Genomic DNA, 22774 nt, shown 5'->3' with positions numbered 1-22774 from the left:
CAGTGCAACTCCCTTCAGTGGCTTAATACAACAAATTAACGTAAATCACCTGGAAATATTGAACACTGAGCGCATTAAGTAAAACACGGATGATTACCCACGTGGTTTAGCTCTGGCAGTGCCATGCACAAGCATGGGCAGGGAGACCGCCCCTCTGCTCTCCAACCCCATCCCAGCCCCCAGGTGCCCTCTTCCCGCCGGCATGGCCCCCAACGCCTGCCCCGGGCACCGCGCATTCCCTGGCATCGCTGGCGGCCGGCCCTGATGCTCCGACAAACACCGCCTTGCAGCCCTGGGCACAGGAGCGTCACGGTGCAGTGGCTGGCACGTGCCACTGGCCCCCCTGCCGTGTGGCAGCTCCCCCTTTCCCAATGTCCCCCACTGCAGGGAAAGGCCTTCCTCCCGCCGGTGCCTGGATGCCACGGGGATGGGCGCAATGCAGGAGCAGTGGAGCTGGAGGGATGGGCACTGCGGGTGGCCCCGCTCCATGCGGGGAGGGGTGTGGGGTGGCCCCAGGGGTGCTCCCAGGCCGGAGCTGGTGTGGGTCGCAGGGGCCACCACGTCCAGGCTGCCCGGCTCTGCCCCTGCGGGGAGCGATGGGAGCGCTGCCAGGGCGGTGGCAGGGTGAGGTGGTGGCAGCCGTGGGGTCTCAGGGGCCAACAAGGGCTGTGCCATAGGGCAGCCACGAGCAGGCTTCAGCCTTGGGGGCTGCAGCCTGAGACGGAGGCAACCTGCCTTCCCTGCCCCGGTGTCCCCAGAGGGTGATGGAGAAGCGCAGGCGAGCGCTGGGCTGATTTCCCCATCCATAGACGCCAGCCCAGGCTGGTGTCCCTGCTAATGACAGGTTTGCTCCCAAAACGGCGTCGCTGGTCTGCAGCCCAGCGTAATGATGGGGCTGCTGCCTGCCTCTCCCTTGGCGGCAGCGGGCAGGAAAGCGATGGGGACATGAGAGGGACAGGCCTGGCCTGCCCCAGTTGCTGCCCGCCCCACGCCATGGGGCGTCGCGTCCCGCTGACCCGAATTCCCGCAGCTTCCCGCGGGACGGCACGGCACCTCTGCCCACTGCCGGGACCGTGGCTGCGGCTCCTCGGCGCTGGGACCACGGCCCCAGCACGGAGCAAGCAGGGACTGGGAGGGTCCCGGGGCAGACGGAGGCCCCGGGCAGGGCTCACCAGCCCCTGCAGCTCCGTGGTGCCAGCGGAGAGGTGGTGGGATAGGGACTTTTTCATCCTTGATTTTGGAGATAACAGGGTCCTTCCTGCTCCCCACACCCCCAAGCTGGGGTAAGGCATTAAGCCACAGTCTGTCTGGGCCGGCATTGAGCGTGTGCCCAGGCCAGCACCAGCGTTATTTCCCCACAAGCACATCAGGAGGGGGTGCTGCCTCAGCCTGAGCTCCCCCAAACCCAAATCCCGGCATGCAGCAAGCAGGGAGGGGGCTTGGAGCAGAGGCCATCGGCCTGGGATGTCTCCAGCCTCCAAAATCCACAGCGCAGGGAAGTCCTCAGCCTTCACCGTCGGAGCATCTGCTGCCCCTTAATGGATTTTTTTTTTTTTTTTTTTCCTTCCCCACCCATTTGTTGGGGGTTTTGACCCCACACACCCCTCACCACCCACTCCGCCCTTGTTGCGTATTTGAGGCTGCCTCAGCTTGCTTTGAACCCGGCGCCCATGCCTGCGCTGCCCGTCCTGCCATTAGAAAATGCAGCCCCGGGTGCTTTGCCCCCCCCCCGCACCCGTCCCGTCCCGTCCCCTCCCACCCACCGGGGTCCCCCCGCCGGCCAGGGGAGCCCCCACCCGCGGCCGCCCCTCCGGGGGCTGCTGGTGTGAGCGAAGGGAGAGCCCTGAACGGAAAAGGCATTCGTTAAACGGCATTAAACCTCACTGCGAAGCCTTCACACGCAATTAAAGCGGCATAAATTCAGAGTGGCTTGATTCACCACTGAATTGAATTAAGAGCACTTGAAATTTGGAATAATGCTGTCTCCTGGGGATTTAATGTGTTTCACTAATACACTTTAGAAGATAACACGGGTTCATCTCCCCGAGCGTGCCTGTACAGCCAGGCCCCTGCTCCCGGGGCGGGCAGGAGGGCTGCCGGGGTGCTGGGCTCGGGCACGGCCTCACCGGGCGCTGCCATCCCACCGCAGTGAAAAAACAAACCCCAAATCCTTCCTGTCCAACAAATATTTCGGCGTTTCAGGCGGTGACTGGGAGCAGCCGTGCCCAGCGCCCACCCACGCAAGCTGGCGGGCAGGGGGGTCCCACCGCCCTGCCCTGCCCAGAGCCACCGCGGGGCCCCGCCGTCCCCAGCCCCCGGAGCCCCGTGATTTCTCCGTCGACCCGAGCGCGATGCCGAGCAGCCAGGGAAGGCAGGGCGAGGCCGCGCTCCCCGCACGCCATCGGGGAAGGCGGCTGAACAGCTTTCCCACCTCGCACCCGCGCAGCTTTTGCAGCCTGGCAGGGCCGCGCTCGTTCCCTCCTGGAGGAGGAGAGTGTTCCCCTCCAGCAGCCGCAGCGGAGACCAACTGCACCAGCCTTTCCCCAGCGCTTAATTACATCAAGCAGTAATTACTGTAATTCTTTTCAATTGGCTCTCTAATAAAGTTACAGCTCCGCTCGCGCCCGGACCCCCTTCGCTCTGCAGCGCAGCACCGCTGCCCTGAAGTGATGCTGCCGCTCCCACACGGGAGGTTTTGGTTAAGACTGAAATTAGCTGACCCAACGGCATCGGTGTATTCACATTTATTTTTAACCCACCGAGCCACCCCCTCGCAGGGTCATGGGTCCGGCGCTGAAGAAGCTGGCGGCCCCGTGGCCGCTTTGCTCGGGGCAACAGGAGTAGGAGCTGCTCCTGTGCCGGGCTCCCGAGCTGCAGGGCTTTGGGTTCGCTCTGGAACGAGGAATTGCCGCTCTGGAACGAGGAATTGCGGCTCACCCGCCCTCCTCCGGGCCCGCCAGATCTGGCTTTCATCTTCGCATACAACTCGCGGGCACAGATTTCGAAAGCACCATCCGTCCCTGATGGACGCGATCAAAACTCCCTTGCCGCAGCCCCGGCTCGTTTAAGCGAGGTCACCCGCCGGGCCGATGGAGCCCGTTTGTGAAGAGGTCACGCAGGAATTCACCCCGGGTTTCAGAGCAGATCTTTGCTGAGCCCACGGCCCGTCCTGGTGAGCAGCAGCCGCCCAGGCATCGATAACCACGTACCCAGCTATTTATACCGCAGCACCGAAACCGAAACCTGGATTTACTGACACGAAATCCTCCCTCTGCTGTGGGGCGACAGGGTTTGGCCTTCCCCCAGCCCCTGCTGATGCGCTCCTGAACAGGGTACTTAAATACCGCACAGCCCTTCGTGGCTCCCCTGGCCGCGCCTCTCCTCCGCGCCCACGCGCGGTTCCCGCCGGAGGGGCGACTCCTGGGCGCCGGGAGAGGGGCGAGCCGGGGCGTTTGGCCCCCGCGCCCCGTCGTGAAGGGGCACGAGCTTCCCCCGGCCTCCTGCTTCCCACCTGGGTTTGCAAACCAGCTTTCACGGAACGGTATTTTAATTTGTAGCATAAAATAAACTAACCTTTATTTAAAAGCTAAATGCATATAAATGTCTGTGCATCTTAATATATGGGTTTAAAGCTCATTAATGGACTGCATTTTGGGGGGAGCGATGTGAAGAGAGCCACAAAACAGCCCAGGGAATGCAGCCTTTAAGACAACTACGTTAATACCAGGAGAGAAAAAAAAACATTTTGTGTAAAAGTAGTTAATAATTACATGTAAAACAACAAGATGGACAGCTTATCGATTTCATTAACTCTTGAGCGCCAGCAGGACGAGCACGCGAGCTTACCCTCCCCGCAGATGCCTGTTCAGACGTTAAAGGCATATGAAAACTCGTATATAATTCAGCTGTTTATTATCTGTACTCAAGGGGCTAAAATGCTTGAAAACATAATAAATTTGGCAAAAATATCCCAAGAACTATTTAGCTTAATTCTGATCAGCATTTTGGTAACGTGACAGCAATAACCTTGATATAGTAAATTATAAGCCGATCAAGATAAATAAAATTATAACATAACAGTGCCAAGGATCGGCTCTAAAATTGAGATGCAGTTTACAACATTAACTACAGAACAGGCTGCTTTCCATGTTAATGGGTGCTTTACAGAAACAGCAAATGCAACTTTGACCTGCGCAGGCACTTCTTCTCAAATACTGGACTTTATTGGTAAGTGTAAAACACACCGAAATTCATAAAATTTAAGTAAGACAGCAAAATTATACCTTGTAGCTATAGTTATCGCAAATAATGTATAGTCTAAATTGCAGCCTGAGCAAACATTATTTGCTGGGTGCCTTTGGAAGCCCAAGGCGGGATGCAGAGCAATTATGAGAAATGAGTACAAAGCCGATTTGCATCTGAATGCCGGGGAGGGGGAGCAGGGGCGGGCTGGGAGCCCGCTCCATTCACAGCACCACAATACACCGGCTGGTAAAAGCAACTTTATTAGTGTCCCGCAGCAAAATACATTAGTAATTTGTAACCAGGCATTAAAATTCCCGTCCGGTGGCATACAGGAGTGATCAGCCGCCTCCATGTTTTACTGGATTTGCTCCGGGTGCTCCCCCAGCAGAGACGCGTGCGAAACCCCCTCCGAAGAGGCCAGCAGCGAAGTCACCCACGGGTGCCCGTGCGCCAGGCATGGGTGCCCGTGCGCCAGGCACGCCTGGGAGCGGCAGCAGCTCTGACGCAGCCCGGGAGCGGCGGCATCACGTAACCGCGCACCACCAAGCGCGCCTCCGAAGACAGCCCCCTCCTGCCGCCAGCCCCAGCAACACCCAGGCACGGGTGTACAGTTTGTCCAGATGTTTCAGATGTTTTCCAGTTGTGGTTGGGCTGTTGCGGCAGCGCAGCTAGCGCCTGCTGCAGTTTCATACTCCTTTAAGCGTACAAAGCTTGTTCCCTCTCCACCCCAACAGCAGGAATACACTAATACATACAATACCTTAATTAATTTTTTTTTTAGAGTGAAAAGATCTAATTTTCCTCTCTTGATCACAATGAAAAACTGCAGTCTCTGAGTAGCATGATTCAACTATTAGTGTTAACCGTTAGTGTTACTGTAAAATCCTCTTTGGTTATAGAATATTTTATTTAAAGCAAGATTATACAAAATAATTTTCCGCTAGAAATACACCCCTGAAATCTAAAAGCAATCTAAATTAACACACTTCCGCAGGCTGAAGCTATATTGATAGGACTTAGAAATTTGAGTATTTCCCCACGGAATCTAAACAAAGTTATCAAAATTATATTAAGTAAATACATTTTGAGGAATAGTAAACTTTTGAAAAATCCTTAGAATATTAAAAGTAGAGTTCTGGAAGTAGCAGTAGTGGGCTAGAGAAAAAAATAACCAAGACAGAGACCTCTCTTTAAATACTCTCCATCGCCTTGAATTCACTGAGAGCCTGCACCGGGTTAACGTGTTTCTTCTGGGACGCTCTCTTGATTTTAGTTTGGGTTTCGTCTTGTTTCTCCCTTTTGACCAGGGGCTTCTTCTCCGGAGCCTTCATCTTCCAAGAGACGGCGGGAAGATTGAGCGAAGCCATGCCCTGGGACTTCTGGTACTTGGTCGATGCCACGTAGGAAGCCTTCACGGTTTGCACCACCGCGTTCATCAGGTTCTTGGCTGCTTGGATAAGAGACATGGCACTGTCCACCTGCCAAACGGTAACATGCGATTGTTACACGCCATAAAACCCACACAAATACAGTATTCCAGAAAACATGATAGTCCTGGGGTGCAAAAGCACTCAAAAACGGATTTTTCTGGGTTTTCTTTTGAAATCTGAGGTTCCAAATTCAAGGCGGTACTTTTCTTTGGACATTAACTGGTGAAAACCTGCCTTGTGCCACCAATGTTTGCCCATGACCTGTGCCTTTTCCATATTAATGGCAATCGCAAAGATGTGTACGCTGCTGTTTGCTTTTGTGACTAAGTTTTAACAGTAGCTTAGGCTCTAATGAAATTAATAAAGCTGTAATAATATCTTAATCACCAATAATAAATGTTTAAATCACCCTAGAATATTAAGTTGTATTAGAAAGGAAGGAACGCAACTGCATCTTCAGCCAGGCCTGGAGCCCTTTCCCAGGTGGGTCCTGATTCACAAGAGCATTAAAATGAGGAAAAAAAAAATGTATTTGCCGAAGCTTTAGCACATGGCAGAGATGAAGAGCCAAAAACGGGGCGGGGTGGGAGAGAGAGGGGAGGACCACGGAGGTGACCTCAGCTGGGTGCCCGTGCCCTGCTCCCGTGCCCTGCTCCAGGCGGGACCTCCGGCTTGGGAATGCCGAACGGTCTGGGCAGGGTTTTGGTCTTGGGCAGGATTTCTGCATCTCTGCTAAGCTTACACAAGAGCTCAGCTGCTTCTAACACACTTAAATTCCAGCGTTGTAGACATCTGAGGAAGGTTTTGGGAAAAACCTTGAAGCCACTTGCTTATCTAGCAGCAAAATAAATTGAGCAGGAGGCTGGTTGCTTTTCTACTGGTGCTGGTACCTTCCTTTCCATCACGCTGTGTTTTGAGCACCACAACGGCAGATCTGATCTGCGCCCTCCAGCAAACCAGTGTCGTCTCCTTTCCTCGCCCCAGTCATTACGCTGGAAAACACTTTCACTGCATTTGACTATTTCCATGAATCTTCACAGCAGGAAGAATCATATTAAATGCAATGAAAGCAAGGAGGTACTTTTCTAAATGAATTGTCAGATTGCTTAGGGTGCAAGCTCTTACTGCCTTGGTTATAGCTCTGCTTTCACAAAACTTCTGCAGTATATGGATAGGGCAGGATGTCAATGTTGAAGAGAATTTTACTTTTAGACAGGTGAAGTCCCTGGACTGGCAGAGGCTTTCATCTGATAATCTGATAGAAGCTTAACACTACTACTGGCAATAGTTAGCCCCAGTGGACAGACTCGTGGAGAACAGATAAAACCAGGAGATTAGACTACAGATGCCAGCCTGTTCATATAACTAATTTATGGCAGAAGGGTATGTAAATTCTGAAGACACTGAATAACTGCAGTAAAACCCTGGAGTACGTATTATTGCATAATGACACATCTACTCCTTTGACAGCACGATGCCTTCAGCCTTCCAGCTAATAGGACATCAGGCATGCAACAGAGACGCACAGCAACACATGTTTCATTACATCTCATCACTCGGCTCCGCTGTGCTGGAAATCCGAGCACGTGGGACTGGCAGCAGCAGGAGGTGCAGCAGAGAAGCCCGGCTCCCCTGCGAAGGTGCCAAGCTGATGCAAGGGTGGTCCATCCCCACCGCTGCTTCTGCAGCAGGTTGCTGCAGACCTCCCTCAGCTGCTGCTGTCCCCAGGCACTCGTTCTACAATTCTAGCTTGTTTGCGAGAAAAAAAGATGTGCTAATAAGTTTAAGCATTTGAAATATCTCAATGGCAGAAGGGGTAGTTTTTTTTGCATTTGCTTTTAACGATTCAGATAGCAATACTGGACTACCAGCCATTTCTGCCCCTTCTTCAAACCTCCTACCTCAGTCATGACACGGATGGGCAAAAGCACCAACGTGATCAAACATACCTGTCTAGGGCAAGGAAGAATACGCCAGAAGAAATTAAGAATTTAGCTCTACTTCCCTCCCCCCACATATCCATCTTCTAGATTCCCCTTAGGAGGAAGCATTTCATGAACTACAGTGAAAAACTTACTTGCTAAGTAATGGCTAGAATATGGAAGCAGGCTGGCCTACGGCAGCTTTCAGCTGTCATAAAACAGAGCAGCCGCTAAAAATCCCTGCACTCGTCAGGGCACGGCTATTTTGAAATATTAATATCTCTGGAGCATTGCAGGACCCCAGTATGTTCCAAGGCTGTGCAGGGACATGGGGTGGGTTTAGCTATGCTGATTAAAGTGATTTAACCTCACAAAGAGTGAAAAACAGTCTGGAAAAACAGTAGATTACACAAAGGTAAAGTGAATCTGTCTACAAACATAGCTGAGTAAGGAAAAGTGAAGTCTGTATTTGTACTTTCCCCCCTTTGAAACAGTGTTTCCTCCAAGAACAATGAGGCAATACAGGCAGTATTATAAACTCTGCATACATTAAAACTTTGACTGAATGCTCCAAAATCTTTTGTCTATATTCTATACTGTTTAGCGTAAAAGCTTAGCTTGGAATAATTGTTACCCGTGGAAGAAAAACCGCATGAACCGGACATGTCATAGCTCATACATACCCCAGACACAACCAGCTCCCCTCCGAGGTTTTGAACTTCAGCCTTCACTTTGCTACAGATATTCAGCTGATGGCAATACAGCGCGATGCGCTGCAGGTAGGCTAGGAGGTCCTGCTTGCATGCAGAATCGGGGCACTGGAAAAACAAAAGGTCAAGTTTCACTTTGCAATCACGAAAACTGAAACAGAAATCATTTAGGGAGAAACCAGACAATTCTGAAATAGCAAAGGTGCTCCAGAGATTATTCCACTTTCCGCTGAGCTTTGGTTTTCAAAAGACAAATGAGCAATACCTGGGCATCACTAAATACACAGAAAAAAACAGAAGCAATAAACACGGGCTATCAGAACACAGCGGCAGCCGCTGGACAAAATCACCGGGATCCTTTCAGCTGCACAGCTGCCCTTGAGGTCCCTGCGAGGAGGAGGAGGAGGAGGAGGAGGAGGAGGAGGAGGAGGGTTACCTAACCTTTCCAGAGCAGGTTTTTTAACTACAAAAGGTCCTCCCTGTACACTGCACAGGACACAGCAGCAATGGATTGACATCCAAGACCTAAAGTTGCAACTAGCAGATGTTACCAAATCCAGCCTCGATTTCCAATCTTAAGTATTTAAAGCTAGGAAATGATAAACCTGACAGTTACTCAATTATATCCAGAAAGTAGATATTTTCCTGACTTCTGCTCCCATTTCTTAGCAGCGTGGAAACTAGATTCCTCACCAGGCATGAAATAAAATTTTTAAAGTGCTTGCTGAAGCACTCATCCGTAAGATAAAAGTAACTTTTTCAGCTTTGCAATTGAAAGACTACGTAGGTACTGGAGACTGCAGTGCAGTTCAGAAAGCTGTTTTCTCGGACAGAAACGAAGGGCCATCCCTGGCTTTGCAGAGCCGAGCGGCGAGATGATTAATGAGCCAGTCTCACGCTGGATTTCAAAACAAGAGGAGCCCTGCTGAGGGGCGGCCACAGTCCAGAACGGGATCTGCAAGTATAAGACAAAAAGGCTACGGGAAGCCTTTTACTACCCACGCCAGTCCCGCAGTAGCTTTAAAACCGGCAGTGAGCATGGGGGCCAGCATCGCTTCTCCGAAGAATAACGGGCCATCTCAGATCTACCGGCACGCTCTGGCCGTATGAAGACTAGTGACTAAAGCAGCTGGCACGCACTGAACTCCACAGACCCTTTGCCCACCAGCCTCTCACGCTGCTGATGAAGAAACCCAAGGACATGCGTGCCACGCTCCTGCCCTGTGCATGCGGCACTAGCGGGGCACCGAGGGCTGCTGCACCCCAGCGCGGGGCACCAAACATCTCGCGACTGGGTAAATACTTGGGCCGCTGGCCAGCTCTGACCTCCAGACATCACTGGCTGTGCTGCAAGCAGTGCCCAAGGTAACAGATTTTAAACCAGCCTGGATATATTCACGATGGCAGAAGCTATTGCAGTAGGGATGCCGGGGATATTACGGCCCGACAGGTCATGTTCTGGTAGACCGAAGGCAGACTCTGCAGTGATCTCCATCCTTCCTAGACGGTTGCACCCCATCCAGAAACTCCTTAAATCTCCGCCATCCAGGGTCTTGGTACACAATCCCCGATCACTAACTGCAGGCTTTCTAGCACCCTATACACACGCATGCACTCCCGTACAAAATCCAAATGCTTTTGCCTGGCCCCACAGCTCAGCTTGACTCGACGGCAAGCAGGGCACACCACCCTCCCCTTCTCTCCTCCAGGCAGCGCGTTAGCTGCAGGTCTGCCCACCCAGCTGCTCGTCCCGGAGAAGCCTGGCACTGGCTGCCTCCAGACAAGCACCAAAACCACCACAGAAACCACAAGCGGCCGCAGTGATTTACCAGTGATTAGATATGACAAGGAAAGAAGAGTCTTGGTCTAAGCAGCATCCACGTCTCTTCACCCAGCACCTGCTTGCTCTTCCCACCAACCAGACCCTGCTGTGATTCCGAGAGCGGCACAGCCTGCGAGAGCTCTTCTCCACACACCCCTGTTCACAGCAAAATCCCATCCCATCTAGTACCCTGATCCTGCACAACGGACTGTCAAATGAAGATTCATAATAGACACGGTATGCTTGGAAGAATAACCTTAAATGTAGCACCGATTTACTACTTTAGGCTTCGCTGAAGCTCAGGTTTATTGCTTATGGCCACACAGCCTCTCCTCTCCTTTCAGAGCAAGGTAAAAATCCCCTCTTGGGTGCCAGCAGCAGGGTCTGAGCCCTAATTCTCACTGCAGACCTTCTCTCCTTAGCTACAGTTCTAGCTGTACAAGATGGAAGCAGGATCCAAAGTTTCCCTGTATATAAAAGGCACAAAAGGAGACTGCGCCAGAACAGACCGTCACGTCGCACAAGCAGTGGTGTGCAAACAGGGGCTCACATTCAGACGGACCATTTGCTTCCCACACCAGTAACTGATCTGCCGTCGCAGCCGTTTAGCTCTGAAAGGAAGGTGAGTGTAGCTAATACATGAATTTGTTTTTTTCCAGGGCCAGAACAAGTGGGTTTTTTAAGCCAATGTGGTATTTCAGCACAGCGGAGAGAAAACAGCTGTACTATATGTTGCATCTAACGATGCCTCTGTATGGCAGGCTGCTGAGCTGTGATCTAAGGCAGCACACACACACGTACACACAATGCGCTACGACGGGATTTTTGGCAAGCTGGGACAAGCAGATCAGGCTGTGCAACACAGGCTGTGGAGATCTGGATGGCTTTATGGGCATCTGACCCTGTGTGTCCATAAACTACAGAAATCACCTTCTTATTCCCAAGGAAAGCTCATGAAAACACCCCAAGTATCTGCAACTCTTACGTAGGCACGTTGCTTCCATCAGTGAAGCGAAAACCGTGAATAACAAAGCAGCAAAGCTTGCAGGTTAATTTTTTAAGCTAATCAATATTAGTCAGCAGTACAAGATGTTTTAGAGAAAGTCCACAAATAGCATCGGCCAAAGAGCTAATGAAAAGCTGAAATTACCATTTTGGAAAATGCTCTCCATCTCCCAAACAGCTCATCTAACAAAGTGAACGAGCAGCGCAGCGGCAGATTGAATTGAATGTTGACAAATGCACAATACGGCATGTCAGAAGGACCGCTAAACAATTCAAGGTACTTTATGGTTGTGAGTTTATGGAAACCATTTAAGGAAAGACACTCTCAAGGAAAGAGGCTGCGGCATGTTTACCAGTGGCTGAAGGAGACAGAAAAACATTAGTGGGGGAAGCAGTGGAATAGGAAATATTATTCGGTTGTATATATCAATATGACGTGAGTTGGAAAACCACATCCTTGACTCTGTGTGCTATTTCTATGAGCAGAATAGAGAATTCAGTTCAAAGACAGATGATGTTTGAATAGAGATGTAGCACAAGATAAAAAAGAACATCAACAAAAGGCACTGCAGATGACTGTACGAGCCCTGTCCCTTCCTACGCAGGAACACTCAGATAAAAACCAAAAAACCCAAAAGGCAACAATTTCAACACTGATTAAGAAAGATTACATTATCGCATTAACCTACAACAGCCACAGACACAAAAAAACCCGTCTGCAGAGCTAGCTTGGGATGATTCCCACAACACGGTCGCAGCAGATAGCTGCATTGTAGACAGAAACAAATGTGTGTTGGAGGACACCCCACCTCCCCAAACCCCCCAAAATGACAAAATGAGATGCTGCCACAGACTCCATGGTGGTTGTTGGCAAAAGCTAAGCTGGCTGCTCGAAGTCAAATCCAGGATCCATCCTGGACAGAGCAAACACGCACACACGTTTGCTTCCTACCACCCCAGCTGAGCCTGTGGAGAAGCAGAATCACCTTTTTCTCCCTTTTTGCAAAGAAAAGGGGCAGGGAAAGGCAGAAGAGCTCTCCTGTGGTGTGTGCTGATTAAGACAAGCACACAACCCCCACCCCCCCCCCCCGTGTCTGGTAGGTGTAAGCAAGCAAGCACAGAGACTTTTCTTCCTCCCACTCCATCTCCAGTTTAGGGCAGCAATAATTCACAACAAAATGCCCCTGCCAGCCCTACATAACAGCCGGGCTCGGCACTGTTTGGTTAGAGAAGCCGGGAGCAGGCATTTAGGGGAAGCAGCCGCCGTGGCAGGACAGGCACGTGGCAACGCGTGCCAGCAGCCCCCATCCAGGACAGCCGTCAGCCTGTGCCCGGAGCACATCCCCGGACCAGCCTCCGCAGCGCATGGACCAGTCCCGACAGCAAGAGCCTGCTGGAGCGTTTCACTGGGAAGTGGGGCAATCTCTCCCCTTCCCCCCAGCTCCTTTCCATTTAATGATCAGATACTGATACAACCTCCCACCACTACCAAAGAGAAAAAGCAACAGAATTTTTCTGTTGCTTTGCAAGTATTTCAACATTGAAAAAAAAAATAATATGGAGAATCATTGTCTTGCTGCACATCATTTTCATTTGTGTCGTACTCATAACTTCTTCGCATTCCCCCATTCAAAACAAGCAGACTGCTGCTTTGAGTGAAAGATGGAACACCTTTGGGAAAATCTGCCAGCTGATGGCTAGACACTTTTCAAGAGACGTGAAATACCTTGGATAATAGCTTTTATGGTTTCAAAGGAAATGTGCTGTAAAACTGCCTGACGGCAGGAGTCAGGAGTTCCTGACACACTAACACGAGGGGCCATGATTCACCCGGTGTCACATGGCGAACAGGACATAAAACCCCATCCATCTGTTAAAGGCCCGTATTAGGCATAGGAAGGCATTAGTGCTCCGCTGAAATGGTTGCACTGTACGTCCTCTGTAACTGTCAGATAGTTCTACATTAACAAGTTTCTAAAGAGCATGTAAGCATATCTAATGAAATATGCAAGCTGAAAGTATTAGTAGAGTATGGAGTCAGGAAAAAAAGCTATATTCTTGTCAAAATGACTAACTGTACCGTCCTGCTCATATTTATCTTCAAACATGTGCTTAATATTTTACATTTTTAGGGACTTTACTTCTTCTAAAAGGAGCCATTTAGTTTTCTTCTATATTTTGAAATGGCTTGGTGCAGAAAACCATATACCACGTTTGCATAAAACATGTGAATTAAAAAAAAAAAAAAAAAAACCACATTGTAAACCTTCAGCCCAGGATCCCCTGAGATCTATAACGCAAACTGCTCTTTGCTTCATTTACCTACAGCAGCAGCGCACCTGATTCTTCCAGAAATACGGTTGTCAAAATGCTATAGCAAGGAGACCTATTTTAAAAAGCACTTTTCGACTTTATCTCCCCATCGAACATTTCTCACTGCATCATTAATAAATTAGGGTGAAGACGACATCCTCTGGATGCAACATTTAAAGAGAGATCTGCATTACAAAGATTTACTTCCAAAGGAACACGGTTTTATTTAAAACCTTGCATTATGAATTTACATTCAGAGAAGGCCTGAAAAGCAAGTGACAGCTGTACAAAATAAAGTTTAGTCCATGATCTCAGACTTAACCTACCTGCATTTCAGGGTCTCTCTTGAAGGCAGAATATTATTACTAATGCTGATGTTTCTCTGCAATTTGGGTGTGGACCGACACCAAAGGCGCTTTTGCTTGGCCCAACCCAGTTTCTGAAGTGGCTCAGGACAGGCAGATGCAGTGCATAAAACCCTGAGCTGGCCCATATTCATTCAATCCTATAGAATTCTTTTCAAATACCTTTGTACATATAGCACAACACCACGCACAACAGCCTGGGACAGTGTAGAAAATGCTTGGGTCACTATGTGCCTCCCTCAAAGTCCTCATCAACGCTGACTAGACAATGAAAAAAAATACTAGAGCGTTTTGACAATCTCACCAGTCAGTCTACGGGGCATTTGAGAATTGTTAATATTAAAAAGCTGTCTCAAAAATAATATTAAAGGTTGTGCAACAGGCCACGTACAATGATTATGGAGTTGCCTGTGCAGTCTCGTCATTGCTTTGGAAAGCATTGGGCATATTCTGAGCATGACAGAAGCAACACGAATTCAGTTTCCATCCTCTTCAGTTAGAGAAATTGGCCTAGATACTATGTGACGTGAAGCAGTGTTGGCATATCGCTACCTTAAAATGGTAGGTGCTTGATTTAATCCAAGGAGCTGCAAGTGTTACTGCTGGACATATTTAGCCGCTTACACTGCTTAGGATGGCAGGAGAGCAGCTAGAAAGGAAAGGCTAGAATTTTCTAGCAGCAAATCTGGAAAATCAGTTAAAAAAACCCCAAAACATCAAAACTAAACACATTTTCTTCTGTTCATCATGTCTGCAGTACTGAAAGATCTCCTATTGCTCATTCGTGCTGGAGGCTTATGAAGATGAATTGTGACTTACATGGTCAGCAATAGTCCGTCCCAGCTTGTCCATCCTTGACCCAGCCTCTGCAATCTTCTTGGCTGCACTAATCACATCTGACGTATTTTTCAGTGGACCTTTACCTCTGCAAAACAGAACAGAGTCTACCTTCTAGCACCAGAAAACTGGAAGAGTGAACTATATATTGCTTTACTCATCCTGTTCCATATAGTACTGGAAGTGATGCCTCGCCCAAACTGCATGAATAAGGTTGCACAGAAACAGGCAGGTGTAGCCATTACAGCACCTTCATTTTCAAGACAGTTTCCCCCTTCCAGCCCCTCCCCGTATTTTAAATCTAGGAATAAAAACATCTTAAATTTTACCCTTTTAAGCAACCTAATGATGATAAGAGATAACATTTTAGATGACAGATTTGCAATTTCCATGGAATGCAACATCAAATTTAAAAAATAGTGTTGTATAAAATCTGGTAAATTAATTTCAAAAGGCATCAAAACTGCTCTCTTTCTTTTGCAAATAACCGTACTAGGAACTATTTCTGCAGTATAGCAATATCAAGAAGCCCATAGAATTTAATGTTGTAAGAAACTGAGCAAATATATATATATATATATTCCTTGGGACAAAAATCACCCTTAAGAAAGAAAGAAAGACAGGCAATAACTTCTCTGTATCTATAGATCAATTTAAACAGTTATTACCGCCCAGTCACTGCATAGTAATGCACTTCCCGAGTTAATACTCAGGCTTTAATAGGGTAACATCTAAAGGAAATTATAAGAAGCAAGACTCTTATGAGTACTTGCAAAATATTTCATTGAAAGATCAGCATCCCAGCCAGTTCTGAGAGAAGGCGGTGTGTGCACAAATTAAAAAGACTCACCTGGTGAAGTCTGTCATTTCCATCATAATCATGCACATTTGTTTGGCCAGAACAATTATATCATTACCGCTGTCATCCCATTTTGATACTTCAGCATCCAATTTACTCTTTTCTTCCTGGAAGCTTGCAACTTGCTCAGCAATCTTAGCTTTCTGCTCTTGAGGGAGCTGAGCCATGATAGCCTGAAAGAGAGAGTTTTCTCACATTGCTTTATGCCGCCGCTTGTAGAAGGCTTTTTGGAACATTTCACTAATAACCAATTTAAGTCATGAAGATGGGGGATAAAACTTTAATAGCAATCCTCTACCTAGGGGCTTTACAGAACCATTTCCTTCCATTTTGAACTAAAGTTTATGGTCTTTCTTAAGAAAGAGTGCCCAGAAAGACAAGCTGACACCTGAACACGGGCATTTGCATGATAAAATTGTTAGGCACCAAACAAATTTGCCAGATATTACCATCCATCAAAGAAAAACTGCATAAAGAGGAGGGACTTGCCTTTTCTACAAAATTTAAGAGTTTCAAAAGGAAGTTCCACTTGGGTATCTTTCAGCGTTGCAATGCACAGAAGAAATATTACGAGTCTCTTTCCTGCAAAAAACTAGGTGTACTATTTTGAAAAATGCATACGGAGGAAGGAGTAAGTGAAAATGAAGAGTATGTGCTTACTCCTGAATAAAATCTATTAGACTAGGTTTACAGCCTGTATGAGCCTCAGTGCCCTTGCCTTCATAAATTCTAGGAGCATTCATGCCTCCAGGAGCAGGTGAAAAGGAGTCTTCGGTACAAAAAAAAGCCTCTGGCAGCAGCTGTGCTAAAAGGTAAATTAGAAATGTCTGTATTTAAATAAAAGGGGAGAGAGGGATACAGGAATAGAGAGTGCCTGTACAAGGAAGGAGAACATAAAAAATACTCTCAGTTAGTCTAATTTTAAAGCCAACGCGGCAGAAGCTTGATAAATAAGGCCTAGCTACTTCTTGCCTGGTTTCAGGCTAGAAGAGCCTTCACAAAAAACCTTTCCTGGCACTCTCCCAAGAGTGTAAATTGTTATTGATCCAGAAGGGGACATGTCAAATAAAAACAATAGGTAAGGCCTGTTTTTCCTTCAATGTACTAATTTTAAGTTTTCACCTATTAATGATTATATATTGCCTATCAATGCTTTCATTTTTAACAGTCATAGGAAATGCAGTTAGTTTCAATTATTCCATTTTTGAGCTCCTCTCAACATTGCCTTGATTAAATGCTCAGTGGCCAAACACACACCAACACATGCGTGAGAAGACATTTTGTACAAAAATGCCTGAATTGCAGAGTTATCTATTTCTTGCCCATAAATTTAGTATTTGTGTGTTGAAAATAACATTAGTACAATGGAATGATTTGCCCCATATCTCCCTGCAGGAGCTCACCTAATTTAATGTCAGCGCCTACAACGTCTGCGATGTCAAAGTATAACATAGTTCATCAGTATTAAAAGGATTTTGATCTTTCAGTACATCCAAAATAAAACATAGGCGTTTCTGACGTCCATCAGACCAACACATGCTGCATGTCACTTAACTTCCTTTTCAGAAGAAAACTGAATGCCAGTTTTCTGATTCAACATTTTCACCACCACCCACAAAAAATTTAACCTGGATTTTCAAAGCCAGTTGAACTGTTTCTTGAAGGCAGGTCACAGTTTTATAATGCTCAGATTTCTTCCTTACCCTTGCACTTTGTCCAGCAATGAGCTGATCATCTTCAGTCTGAATACTTGTTCTGCTTCGGACGTCAAAATCCTCAGTCTCAAAGTCAGAATCATCCAGCTCTTCAGGAGTCTGAGGAAAGAGTAATTCAGTCAGAGTCAAACAACAGATTTCATGACTCTAAAAATCAACAAGAATATTGTTTTTCAAGTACAGAGAATGGAAATAAGTGAAGGTAAAAATTATTCCATGTTTTCAACAAAAAGGTAAATACAAGGACTGTATCCAGCTTGTGAACACGTGTGATTACATATGCTTGACTGCTCATGTTAAACACCATAGGGATCCCCAAAATTACATACCAGTAACTAAACATCTGAGATTTGTCAGGACGCTAATGCACTCAGGATTTGAAACACAGAAAAAAAGTTTTTGCACAACGAACAGTATTTTTGCAACGTGGTTAAATGTAAAAGCTTCACTTGAGATTCTGAAGCTAAAATTACACACAGCTTTAAGGCCTGGTTCAAAACCACAGGCGTCGTCTTTAGCACAATTATGAATCAAAGCATCAACTAAATTAACAACAGATAAAATATATCGAAATTTATTCTTATCCCCCAGGAAAAGCTGAAAATTTTTAGCTAGTAAGGGCCAGCTTCTATGCTGTAGGCTAAACACATCTGACCTAGTTCCTGCTTGCCTAGGTTTATTTTTGCTACTGCCAGTCTATAGCTGGCAAACTTTTTATAAAGCTTATGAAGTTTAAACAGCATGTTTGTCAAAATACTACATTTTTGCACTTCATGACTATTTTGCAGAGCTGGATCAACAAAGAACTTCATTGATATATGCCATAAATTGTGATTAAGAGACAAGATGCAAATAAAGTCCCTGTTCTTCATATTTCTTTCCCATGATTTGAATTTTACAAACTTGCTTTCCAATACAGACATCTTGTGATACAGTTAAAATAAAGATGGATACACAAAATAGTTGCCAAAAAGCAAAGGTGAGTATGCTGACAATCAAGACCTAGGGTATTTCAGCCACTGTCTCCTCTCCATGCCTTGAAGAACAGAGTATATTCACAAAATCATCATAAGGACATATACTAGTAAGTAGCTCAGTGTATCGATATTTTAAAAAGTGAAAAAAATTAAAGAAACTAGTTATGCTGCATCTTTAGAAACTGTTTATGATTCTCAAGCCCCCTTCTCTTCCCATCCATCCCAAAGCCCAAACAACCTGGGGCATACAAAGTGTAATTCTGCCTTTCAACCTGTCATTGAGAGCAAAAACTCCTCTGGGGGTGATGAGAGATTGCCTGGGGACTGGGGAGGAAAGAGCTTTACTTCAATAACCTACAGACACAGTAAGATTTTAGTTTTGAAAACACACTGCATAAACACAAGAATTAGGTGCTTGAGTGACTTTTCCTTCTGGATGCTGTAAAGAACAACTGCCACCGGACAAAGTTTCAAGCGAAGCAGCTTGTTTGCCCCATCCAAGCTTAGCAGCATCCCCCTGCGAGCGTGGTTACTCCTGTGGTCGAGTCTGAGACAATGCCCTGGAGAAGTGGTGGCCTGGCATCTCCATTTGGATGACTCTCCTATCCTAAATGCATTCTAGAACCTCACAGCCCTTTGGACAACAAATACTAACATTTTAACTTTTTTATAGGTCGCTGATGTGTCACCAGTGAGCTGCCGTTAGCTACTGGCAGCTGCAATAAAGCCGTGGCACCCTGACATCAGAGACGCGGCGCAAGGGGAAACGTCAGGATTCCTGGCATCGCCAGCTCGGCTAATTACTGACGACGTGGAATTGGCAGTCATGCTTTCATGTCCTGAATAACAAGGACTTTAGCAGGGGGTGAATCAAACTGGTTTGTCTGCATAGCAGGAAAGCACTGGTATCTTCATTTAACATTGGTTGTCGGTAAATCCTGAGCTTAAGTTTGAAAAAAAATATATGGAGAGCACATATGTGGTTGTCAGCTTTTCTTCTGATTTTTCATCTGATTCTTTGCTTTAAGCAGCAAACATAGAAGATACTATTGCAATGGTTACTCTAATCACATATATTCTGGGGCTGTACATCCTCATCCTCCATCACCAAAATGCATCTGCCATGGTTACCGTTCTGAAAGACAAAGTCAGTTTCCCCACAAGGCATTTACGTTTGAGTCAGAGGGGTACAAGGGAAAAAGAATAAAAGGAATAAACCCCCTGCATTTGTTTTGGCTGTCTCTGGCTCTTGCCCATTTTTACCACGCTAAGATTCAAGAAATAAGCCCATAGGTCAGCCTCAACCAGAACTTTCTTTTCTGCATCCCTTCAATCAACTGCAGGAGCCCTTCTGCCTCCTCCCCACATGCCTCCTACCAGTCTAATGCTACCTGACCTCCCAGAAATTAGGACTTGGAAGTTACACTCACTGCACCTGAAACACGCAAACACAGAAGAGACAAAGCCTCTATGAACTGGTCCCTGTTTACTGAGGTTAGCCAATTAACGAATTACATGCTCTAGGAACTACAGACTGAACTCATCCAAACCTGTTTTTGACTAACTAGCATTAATTCTCAAAATTTACTTAATAGAGAGCCATCAGGTTTTATTTCTAAGCTCTCAAACCGTCAAAAACCATCTACAGTTAAGAATCCACTTGCTGTTGTTAAATCAAAGGTCACTGATTTTAGCACATTAACAAGCAAGGCATTAACATGATATTACAAAAGATGCGTGAAGGGTATTTAGCATCACAACTCTGGCTATCGTTGATGCTCAGATCTGTTTAATGAATTTGAATCAAAACGTACTTCTGAAGTACTCCACAGAGTGATTAGCAGTTTTTAAGACTCAGAATGTTAATATGAGCCAAACAAAAATCTTACACTGTCTGCTCTCAGTAAAACTGATGCATGTGAGTTCAACAGAGGTGAGGGAAAGTGAGCAGAAAAACAGAGGGCTGTTTAAGTCAGTTATGCTCACCCGGATCATCAGTACGGCTTTCCTGATATCTCGTATTCCATCATACACCAGTCGCGAAGCATCGATAAATTCGTTTTCATCCATTGGCTGAGCAGGGTCTGAACTCAGTGCTTCCACAGCAGCTTCTACTTGCTCAGTAAACCGCGGCATAACTGAATTATGAACACAAAATAACAGTCAGTCCCCACCCCGGTGCCATTTTCTGTGTGTGTGTGCCTCGTTGTTAATTATCACTGGAAACTCTGCAGTGGTTCCATTTAAATTCAAAACATTTGTTATAGAAGGACACCAATACTGTAGCTCAAGTCTTACATTCACTTCAATTTCTTTTTACTATGCTGCTATTTGTTTTTTTCCCCTTAGACAGTGAAAAGTTTATCACACTCTTCTAGTGGACAAGGAGAAAACACTGGGGAAGCAGTTAGAATCTATGGGAGAAAATATTAAGCATGTGTTTAATATTCTCTGTAGATGTACATCACTTTTGTGGAAAAGAATATTACCACGACAAAGCTCAAGTTTAAGAAGGCACTGGAAGAGTGCACTGCTTGCACTGCTGTACTTCAGTGACCCACTGCAGCCCAGGAAGAACATCACAGAACCATTTACAGTCTGTTTGTTTCTTCAGTGTCACCCTTGATTCTTCATCAAAGGTGTAATTAAAGCAAACCCAACAACTAATAGTTGGCACAGCACTCACTGAAGCAAGCAGAATAATTCCTTGCCTTTATGGATGCTACCAGCCAGTTCACAGGAAACACCCTAATTTATCGTTTAGGGGTGGGTGACTACAAACTACCATGTTTCTTTAACAGTTATAAAGATATTTTACAAAGTTTACCCTGAATTATTACCCCAAATTTATTCTACTGAGCCAATAGGCAGAAATCTTCTTCCTGGATCCTGAACACTGACAGAGCCTGGTACAATACTGCAAGACGATCAGCATAACTTTCAAGCCCTGGCTCACTGTTTGGGACTCATTCCCCGGTGTGTTTAGCTTTCTACAGCTCAGTCAGTGACAGCAAGCTCATTCAGGGAAACCTTGTGCACTGCTGAGTTTTAAGCCAGTCAACACAGCAAAATTACATTTCTCATTTTGCAACAGCTCTGCAAACAACCCCCACTAATTTTCATTATAGTATGTAAATAGAGTCTTTAATAGATTTCACAGGTAGAGTATCTGGTTGTCCGTGTGCTTGTAAGCAATATGAATTCAGGGATCTTGGGAGTAACCAGCTCTTACCTGTGTTGGACAATAACTTCGTTGCTTCCAACACCTTCTCAGTGTAGACTCCAGGTTCGTAGTTATCCATTTCAGAAGTGACAACATGAATGACTCTAGCAGCACGTCCTCGAATTGCACCAGCTGTGCGGTCTAAACCATCAACATCTTTTTCTTGGAGAGCAATGACACATTTGTTTACATCTTCTAAAATATGATTCTCTGGTGGTAAAAGAAGAAGGATTTAGACGGTAATATCTTCTTTTCTGTTGCAGTCATCAGCATTGCAATTTCTCAGTTTGTGACCTGCTCTATGAAACGTCCAACAAGATGCCGTAAAGCATTAATTTTTAAGCTTGCCATGACCAGCAAACAGCTGACTGTCCCAACCAGCTGTCAAAAAAAACCCATCGGTCCATTCGCCTACTGGCATCCACACTTCTTGCCCCCGTTTTTACTCAGTTTTACCAACAGAAAAGCTGAGTTCAGCTGAATTCTCCCTAACGTGTTTCTTTCCATACTCCTCCCCTGGACCGCCAAAGCCCTTATTCCAAATATTTGCAAGCCACTCCTCCGTCATGCCACGTGTGTGGGGCGATGAGGCACCCTCCCCAGTGCCACACCTAACCCACTCAACGCTCTAATAGACTGGGGCACTCGCTGCACGTTTCTAGCTTCCTACATAGTGTTTTCCTACAACCACACACACACCATCACAGAATATTAAACTGTTAGTCCTCCATCCAAATTTAAGACACATAACATATGTGGTGATTTATGCAGAAAGCGTTCCAGCGACAGAGTACTCATTGCCTCTTAAGAAAACAGAAAATAAAGCCAGGACCCCTGCCTGTAATTTACTTTCAGAATATACGTTTTCCTTCTTATACAGAGATATTTTCCCCCATTTATCAAGTCCAAGAGGCCCAAAATGAGTAAAAACCCCTAAGAGATTTCTGAAGATGCCTAGAGAGGTTGGGATCCTCATTTGGGGATCCTCATTGAGGAAACCTACCCAAAAGGTCTTCCAAGCACTGTTAGAGACCTCTTTAATATATCAGTACCAACACTTCGACATTGCCATCCAACATCAGCAGTTGGGCTGCTTGGTAAGAAACCAACTTGGAAACATTTCTGCTGTCACTTAAAATAGTTTCCAGTGTTACTTACCATTGACTTAATCATGCTACACTGCCAATCCGCGCCACTGAAGTGGCTTTTATTCCCTATGCAGGTAGTAAAAGAGCCATTTTGCAGCATTTGTAGAGACGAGAAGCACATAGAGTTGACTGATAGAGGATTTGTATAAACTGGCTGAAAGGATTGCTGCTGGAAGAGTTACGCTTAATTTACATAAAATTAA

At 46.4% G+C, this 22774-nt stretch overlaps 1 protein-coding gene across 3 annotated transcripts in view; it reads right to left on the bottom strand.

Annotated features, from left to right (window-relative positions):
• Positions 1-4489: 4489 nt before the first annotated feature.
• Positions 4490-22774, bottom strand: part of CTNNA1 (catenin alpha 1) — a 120022-nt gene continuing 101737 nt past the window's right edge. For all 3 annotated transcript variants that reach the window (XM_082324558.1, XM_082324559.1, XM_082324557.1), the window contains exons 12-18: positions 21433-21633; positions 20187-20338; positions 17212-17322; positions 15500-15681; positions 14632-14737; positions 8281-8415; positions 4490-5723 (exon numbers count right to left, since the gene is read on the bottom strand). In XM_082324558.1, the coding sequence (XP_082180684.1) occupies positions 5436-5723; positions 8281-8415; positions 14632-14737; positions 15500-15681; positions 17212-17322; positions 20187-20338; positions 21433-21633 (1175 nt within the window). In that variant the 3' untranslated portion in view covers positions 4490-5435. The remainder of the gene's footprint in view (positions 5724-8280; positions 8416-14631; positions 14738-15499; positions 15682-17211; positions 17323-20186; positions 20339-21432; positions 21634-22774) is intronic.

This window comes from Platalea leucorodia (genome assembly GCF_965183815.1).
Source record: "Platalea leucorodia genome assembly, chromosome: 11".
Lineage (NCBI taxonomy): Eukaryota > Metazoa > Chordata > Aves > Pelecaniformes > Threskiornithidae > Platalea > Platalea leucorodia.
Note: the sequence above shows the minus strand (reverse complement) of the source record. Positions and strands in the feature narration are given on the sequence as shown.